General features: G+C 45.8%; 1 protein-coding gene across 1 annotated transcript; it reads left to right on the forward strand.

Annotated features, from left to right (window-relative positions):
* The first annotated feature begins 4608 nt into the window (after window positions 1-4608).
* On the forward strand, window positions 4609-7267 carry LOC142775675 (uncharacterized). The gene is made up of 2 exons (XM_075877315.1): window positions 4609-4762; window positions 6748-7267. The coding sequence occupies exons 1-2, from the start codon at window positions 4713-4715 to the stop codon at window positions 7094-7096; spliced, it is 399 nt and encodes a 132-aa protein (XP_075733430.1). The 5' UTR covers window positions 4609-4712; the 3' UTR covers window positions 7097-7267.
* Window positions 7268-8526: the final 1259 nt, after the last annotated feature.

Consider the following 8526-nt stretch of genomic DNA (forward strand, 5'->3'; position numbering starts at 1 on the left):
TCAACGTGTACGCTAAGAAACTATCATTGTAGGAAGGGAACCTCTCTCGTGAACTAAGTGGCACAAGCAGAGCGAATCTGAAAATGTGCCTCAGCCAGGCTTCCGACGCTTCGATAAGAGGTCATATTTTTGTCAAAGGTAGACGAATATTTTCAGTCCTACACGTGTGTACTGCTAACAAAGAAACTACGATAAAAGCTAATACGTTTTTATTTAACCAGGACATGAACTTGTACGCTAGGAAACTATCATTGTAGGAAGGCTACCTCTCTCTCTCGTGAACTAAGTTGCACAAGCAGAGCGAACCGGACAAAGTGCCACAGCCAGGCTGCCGACGTTTCGATAAGAGGTCATTATCTTTGTCAAAGGTATACCACTGGTTTCACTCTTACACGTGTGTACTGCTAGCAAATAAACTACGGTAAAAGCTAATACTTTTTTATTTAACCAAGACACTAACGTGTACGCTAGGAAACTATCTTTGTAGGAAGAGTACTTCTCTCGTGAACTAAGTGGTACAAGCAGAATGAACCGGAATAAGTGCCTCAGGCAGGCGGCTGACGCTTCAATAAGAAGTCATAATCTTTGTCAAAGGTAGACCAATTGTTTCAGTCCTACACCTGTGTACTGCTAACAAAGAAGCTACGGTAAAGCTAATGCGTTTTTTTTTATTTAGGACATGAATGTGTATGCAAGGAAACTATCATTGTAGGAAGGGTAACTCTAGTAAACTAAGTTGCACATGCAGAGCGAACCGGAAAAAGTGCCTCAGGCTGGCTGCCGACGCTTCGATAAGAGGTCATAATCTTTTTCAAAAGTAGACCGATAGTTTCAGTCCTACACGTGTGAACTGCTAACAACGAAGCTACGGTAAAAGCTAATGCGTTTTTAACTAACGAGGCCATGAACGTGTACGCCCGGTATTTCTCATAGTAGGGTACAAAGGGCACTTCTCTCATTAAGTAAGTGGCATAAGCAGCACGAATTGAAGAAAGTGCCTAAAGCAGGCTGGCCGACATTTTGATAGAGGGACATAATTTTTGTCATAGATTCCTTGCCGTTCCTTGGCGTATTAGTTTGAAGAAGGCTAGTGTTGACGTAATTTCCTGTCGCATGATGCCACTGGACCTTACGTGAACACTAACCTCCTTCAAACTAACATGCTAAGGATGACAAGGCACTTTTGACAGAGATAGTGTGCCACCTTTGGTACCTGGCTGACCGCAGTGACCAGGGATACGCTTTCAGCTTTCTGTCCTGTTGAATTATTCGCAATGCTCACGGCCTATAGGTGGCGTGCTGTGCAATCCATTATGGCCGCGGAAGGATGATCAACCCGTGAAATCGCCCAAAATAGGACGCACGGATGTACTCCTCGTGCCACTTTCACCGGATCAATTCTTGATCTTCTCATGAGTGTATATTGAACGAAAGTACATTCCTAAACTATTGGAACTGCTAAAAGTTCGCTGCAGCATTTCTCGCCGCAGTAAAAAGGGTGGTGGTGTCAATTGATTAACCGTGTATCAACGATCCTTTGTGTAATCTTGTGCGTGCCACAGAAAACATCGCAAACCTGAATTCACCCATGAACTGAACAGCACCCCGAGATCGTTTGTGCCGAGCTAGCTTGTCTGGCTGTTTAGCCGCAGTAGTAGGTCACTAGCGAATAGCGCACCGTCACGGCTGAACAGGAACAAATGTTTAACGCAGCGATGGTTTGCAAACGTATTACGCCATCGTCATTACTTGCGCTGTAAGCATCATGTAGTTGCTTCTGCATTGAAACACTAGCATTTAACTTCCCACTAAATAGCACTTGTGTCACCACCATGATGGGACTCTATCAGTGCGCAATTCCATGCACTTGGATGTTGCACGTTTCATTAGCGCGATCGAAACGAGGATATCGAAACGAATACATGCGTACACTTTTCACAACGTCGGAATTGTGCAAATTTGTCAAACAACGTAGTTCAGACGGCACCATTGAAGTGCAGGAGAAGTTACCGTGGACTATAGTCGTAAGTGAATATTTCATTGCTCTAATCATTTCGCTTCACTGGTCGAGCTTGAGCATGTTCGCGGCATACGGCGCTTTGTAATATCCAGTGTAATTGGGATACATTCAGTGCACAAGAAAAAGTCTGCTTTTATTTAAGCTTGATGAAGGATATTATACAATAAATAAAATCAAAGTAACTCAAGAGCTTGAAAAAACATTCACGCACGACGGGACGTGAAGGGCAACTCTCTGCTCGTGAGCTAGCAGCTGATCGTTCATCGTCGCTGTCACTCTCAGTGCGTTGACAGCCATCTACGTCCATTAAAAAATCCTCGACATCAAGACAGTTCCTTTAAACATCACTGGTGAAAGTAATCTGAGGAATTCTGTCTGCCAAATGACTTCGATAGCCCCAACAACGCGTCATTCACGACGCACAACACCCACATGGCGTCACTCACCACGTTTCTCAGGGGTTTCGGAGATCATTTCGCTCCAATACCCGGCATACAAAGGAATCACTTGCAGTGCGCTAACATATAATAATGAACGTAAAAAACAAGCGGCGAAGCGTAGGCCAAAGTTTGGAAGTGCAAATCACGAGCCTGCGCTACTTTCCGCGTACAATGAATGTTATGAGATTCATGCACTACGAAAGCGCTGACGATTGCTATACGCACGTAAAACAAGGCGAGTTTTAACTGAAATAGTCAGTTGCTAAAGTTGCTGCGAGAAATCTAAAGTTGCTGCGAGAAATCTCGCGAAGCTGATTAGTATTCTCTACGGGCTATAATGGAAAGCGCGAGTTGCCACTTATTTTCACGAAAACTTCGCGTCTCGCTTGAACGAGTCAGATTTATCGTGTCACAGATGGTCTGGTATATTCACTGATGCACGAAACTTACAAAGTCGTTTCAGTTCCTTTCTTGCTAACGTGTTAACACTGCGGCTAGCACCGCTGAACGAGGCAGCATTGGGAGCGTCTGCCTACTCATCATCCTTGAGAGGACGCTCCTGAATTCCGTTAGGTGGCACGACAGTCTGAGATTACTGCGAATACCCTGCGTTCAGTCAATCGGTGCGCATTCTCGTGTGCTGTCTCTTAGTTCTGTGTGCTAGGTGCATCGAGGTTGTCACACTTAGACTCCGCTCGGACCACGATGACGAAGCGGGTTTTTTCTTGTTGTGTCTCTGCAAATGCTATCGCTATAAAATACTGCGAAAGGCGCTCCATACGCCGACTGCGATCACTGCATCTATTCAGCGGTTCAACTAGTGCTCGTTTCAAGAAGATGACGCTACGTAATATAAAAAAAGAGGATGCAAGCTTAAATATTTCATGCTGCCACCACACAACAGAAGGAGGTAATGTTCGTTTGAGATTTCTTTTTTGTTCTGAAAATGTTATACTGACAAGCAGACTGAATCGGGCTGTTGCCGTGTAGACTTGTTCTGTCAACGGAAACTGAAATAAAGTTGTGCGGCTCTTTTGTGCGTCTTTATAGTCTATGCGAAGTCATGCAGCTCTATAGACAGGAAAGTATCAGTATACGCACGCACTTTTCATTATCCCTAATCATTAGCTTTGCTTAACTAGATGCTCAGTTACGCACCGCTGTCTTTTGCATGAAGCGTCTAATGGCATTTCTAGGCGTGTCATGTCGGCGCTTCATATCTCAGGATGTGACCGAACTAAGTGACTCATCATCAAATCTTCAGATTCTCATCCGAGTCGTGAACGACGCAGTGTGTTCAGACTCCCAAGTTATTCGACCAGCTCAAAAATGTGAGCGAGAGCATGTAGCCCGACAAAAACGACTGTCTACGTGCAAGGCATGAGCAAGGCGCCATAAGGGAGAAGATCAAGCCAGAGATGTGAAGCACGACGGGACTTGTCAGTTCCTGCCGCGGACACAGCAACGAAGCGGCATCAAAGAGCCGTGGGCCACTCGCGCTCTTTGCCTCCGCATGTCTTCAGTATTGCACCCCTGGGCAGACCATTCCGCCTTAGTCTGATAATGCATTATCGCGTCGATTGGCAGTGGCTACAACATTGTTTATTGGGGGGCGCAGCAATGCATTACTCTACTCCACAGAGACAAGCGGGGCATTTCCAAGCTATTATACTATACTTTTTTTGTCTTGCACTCCGCTGCCCCCCCCCCCCCCCGCTCCTCTGCAAACTGATATCAGTATCTTTCACTGCAAAATTAGAGCCGGAAAACGAGATGAGACTCCATGATAGAGCATATTGTCATAGATTGGTCGCAAAGACATGAAATGTTAGCAATAGTTATTACAAGGAACAGTTTATATTTTTACGACTGGTCACTAAAAAGTGGCCACCGGCTGGGTGTTAGCCTATAATTGAAACAACAGCAACAAATCCCCACATTCAGTTTACGACAAGGAACGAGGCAAAGCATCTCGGCGGGCCAGCGGACTCTGCAGAGGAGCGGGGGGGGGGGGCAGCGGAGTGCAAGACAAAAAAAATATAGTATAATATCTGGGAAATGCCCCACTTGTCTCTGTGGAGTAGAGTAATGCATTGCTGCGCCCCCCAATAAACAATGTTGTAGCCACTGCCAATCAACGTGGCCGGGCTAAATAATGCACGTGCGTGCTCACTTAAACAGAATAGTTTCGTCTCTTCTGTGCAGATGGAAGAGCCGAGTTCACTGAGTTGAGCCGCCACCGCCGGTTAATCATGGACAAAGAAGGGACTAAAGTATTCCGCAAGATTGCTTACTTGCTTGAGTGAGTCAACAATTTTTAACACGTATGCTTGTCAGCCGAGTTGGTTCAGTCATTTTTTTTGGAAATCAACAGGCACTCCTTTCTTTGACTAAACGAAAGGAAGAACGACACATAAGTAATGCCTCGCTTTGCTTCAGTCTCCTCAAAATGAGCACTTGTTGCTTTCCCGAAAAAGGCTGGACCCGTACAGTGTCAGGACCTGGTTCACAGTAATTTTTACAAGGCAGCCTAACTAGGCAGTATGGTTATGTGATAATTGTTTCAGTAAATAGTACTAGTGATCACGTGTTTGACGAAGCTGTACGTTTGACAAGCTAGCGCTTGTTTTGTGGTCACTTCACTATCCCGTCCGAGGTGTGCGTTCATTGAACCTGTAAATACGAATAAACAAGGCCAGCAACATCACTATTGGCACATTGGAGTCTCAAGTTTCGTCTGGTGCGTTATACCTTGACGGCTATGCCATCGCGTAACTGGCCCTTGGCTTGATTATAGCCTCGGAAGTCGCATTTTGATGGTGGCAAAATGCAAAAATGTTCGTGTTCTTGAACTTAAGCGCATGTTAAGTCCCCCACGTGGTCTAAATAATTCCGGAGATTGCCTATGCAGTGATCCTGATAATCAAGTCGGGGTTTTGACAACTGAAGCCTTACAATTTAAATTTTTGATATCCGAGTGTTAGGGCAGGTTCTCACTTAGGCTAAAGGAGAGTGAACGAAGCGAAACTCTCCGGTAATTGGCTCACTTCCCACACAATCGGCCGGAAAGCCACGCCGTGCGGCCAGCGCGCAAGAATCTGTCCGAGACCTATTTTTTCATCAAGCAAAAGCTGATCTGGTGTCCGCTTCACGGCTTTGGCTGAGGTAGATCAAACAATGTGATGTAACTAGCCAGCCGCAGATTCAACATGGCGGCAAAGGCGCCGGTGGTGGCTCGTATTGGCTCAAATCGCAAAATACTTGCGCAGCACAACGAAGCTTGACGGCCTAACAAGGACGCGTTCATATAGATAGAGCCTGGTTTGGATTACAATCACCGAGAACTCTGGAGTCCGACGGTGCAGCGGCAGCCGTCAAGCTTCAACGTGTCTCTCTTTTGTGTACAGCCGGTTCAATCCGCCGCCGCTGTTGCAGGTGCGTTCTCTTGTGTCGTTTCTGCTGGTGTATCTCCCGAAACAACTTTTGAAAAAATGCGAGCGGTTTCATTTCAAGTTTGCGTGAGTAACTAAAATTCGGTACGAATTTTAGCTCTCAGAAAGCAGGCATAATCGAATAAATTGTCAAGGTAGCGATGGCAACGTTGGCGGGATGGGGCAGAACGAGTGTGAACATCTTTGACGCGCTCGGTTGTGGTTTTTCGATCACTTTGGCGTTTGAGATTTCACTGCACTTCTCAAGTGTGAACGCGCCCTTAATCAAGTGCCATAACAACTTGATGCGACCAGGAATTCTGCTGCATGCCCTCTCGATGACTATTGACAACCTGTTCAGTATACCAACCTCCCCATCGAACATTGAGGAATGCTTTCACTTCTAATAACATCGTAGCTCATTGCAGAGAATGCATATTTTCACATGAGTATAGAGAGAAAAGTTTTCGAGTGAGGGGTGTAAGAGAAAAAAATGTTGGCGACTTCATTGTTTGTACTTCCGAAAAATACGAACAGGCGCTTGGTTGCTTTTTTTCAATGGGCGTAATTTTTTTTGACTTTCCGTGCCTTCTGCAGTATATCTATAGCAATCATTTTATCATCTTAATTCGTTATTTCCCACCCTTTCTAATTTGAGTGCTCCGCACTTCAATATATTTACCTTCTACCGCACCCCCTTATAACTGCGTTTGCGGAGAAGTCTTCTGTTACTAATGTCTCGCACACGATCGCTTCGTGGACGCGTCAAAGCGCTGTCAGACGTTTTGAAAGCCTTTGGCGGATGCATTTCATTCTCTCTATTAGAATATTTCTATCGGGTGTGGTGACTTCGCAGACACTTCGCCCAACAATTTGTGCCTCCGACGAACGCCATGTGGCTTGAGCATCTTGCCTATTGGCTGATCCGCCAAAATGACTTTGGGTACTCGGCGACGCTCGTGCAGTGGGCATGGGTGCTCACCGTCGCCACGTCGGCGGAGGATGCGGCTGAGGAGGCCACCAACTCCACCGCCAGGTTTCCACTCAGCCACCGCCAGGTGCAGTTCTTGCGCCCTCGCCGTAAGAATCCAAAGCTGAAGCCGAGGGAACCGAAACTTGGCGACAAATCAGATGGTACCAGTGGGCCTTCGCACACCAGCTCATCTGAAAAAAGGCAGCCCAGTGACCCCGATGACCTCGCCTAGCAGCTATACAACATCCGCAAGTGGTTCCAAAAACAAAGCGCCCGTTCTGCCGCAATGCCTCATCGCCACTTCCACTTTGTTCATGCTGTGTGGAAGAGTCCCCATTCGAGCTGCTGTACGCATACCACCAGTGGCAGCTTCCACAGTCTTTCACAGCTTATGCCGGAGTGCTTCCCCTGTTTTCGTCTTGTGTGCAACTGAAAATATATAAAAGGCTGTCAAAGGCACTTGTTGGGCTGTCTGGCGAGGTCTTGTCGCGTGCGCGCCCATACGGAACCGATGCCGAAACAATGTCGGTGAATGGAGCAATGCGACACGGAAACCGGATATTGCACGTCTTGCCGATCGTATTGCGCCAGTGATGTTCCGTACTACGCCGAAAAATTCTCATTCAGAGATATGGAAATGCCCTATTTCGGGGATTTTCCCTGCAAACGTGCATAAAATTTCCAGCATACTTCTCTGCACAACATTAATAATTTTTGCCCTCATCCATGCACGCACATATTATAACTACGTGTGTCTTACGCACTGGCGACTTTTGAAATCATGACGGGCCTCTCTACTGCCGCACAACAAAAGCATGTCCTTATTAATTCAAAAGCTGTTAGTGCACTGCACATTGTGGGCTTGAAGGCATCAATAGTGAACTAGATATCACTCCGCGTAGATATCAAACAAATTTCAAGGGCTATGCTTGCGTGGAGCATGCGCCTGATAAGAACAGCAGATTCAGGCACACTGTGACCGCTAATTATTGGTTGTCATAGGAAAACTTAACCATTCCTGAAATTCCCTGCATTATTACGATGATTCCAGTTTTCCCTTTGGCTCACAATGAAAGGCGAAAATTCTCCGAAAAGGGGACGATTCCCTGCACGGAACATCACTGTATAGCTCGATTCAAGCAGTCTCGCGCTGCCGTTATTGCCTTCTCACGCTGCTGCTTTCCGTGCAACGCTTGTCGTAAATGGTTCTGGTTTGAATAAGGGCAGTTCATTCAAGGAATATGCAGTGATGTTCTCTGCTCGCAAGGGCTCACTGCCGTAAAAACAATATCATCGCCAGAGGTAGTGATTTGAAAACTATATTTCACTCCCCTCTCCTTTATATCGTCCACAAGTTTTTGTGTTGTGGAACACGAGGGCTCGAGAAAAAGTGGAACTGTTCCCTTAAGAAGCCTCGAGTCCCCGTTTCACAGGGCACACAGCGAGAGCGTTCTTTAAATATACAGCATTTATGGAACATAACACGTATTGTAAGGCCACAGAAAAATGCAATAGTTACAAAAAATACTATGTTGTACGATGTTTATACAATGTTTTTGATAAATCCTTCCCAAATCATGAGAACAAAATCATCTTTCCTTTACAAAACTTTTAGATGAACAAAAGAAAGAAAAAAAACAATAAAATTTGAAATTGTGTCGA

The sequence above is a fragment of the Rhipicephalus microplus genome, chromosome X (assembly GCF_043290135.1).
Source record: "Rhipicephalus microplus isolate Deutch F79 chromosome X, USDA_Rmic, whole genome shotgun sequence".
NCBI lineage: Eukaryota > Metazoa > Arthropoda > Arachnida > Ixodida > Ixodidae > Rhipicephalus > Rhipicephalus microplus.

Excerpts from the sequence above, each read along its gene's own strand:
- LOC142775675 (XM_075877315.1), top strand. The coding sequence starts at position 4,713 with ATGGACAAAGAAGGGACTAAAGTATTCCGCAAGATTGCTTACTTGCTT. Across the intron at positions 4,763-6,747 it reads AAGATTGCTTACTTGCTTGA|ACACTTCGCCCAACAATTTG; the intron begins GTGAGTCAACAA and ends GTGACTTCGCAG.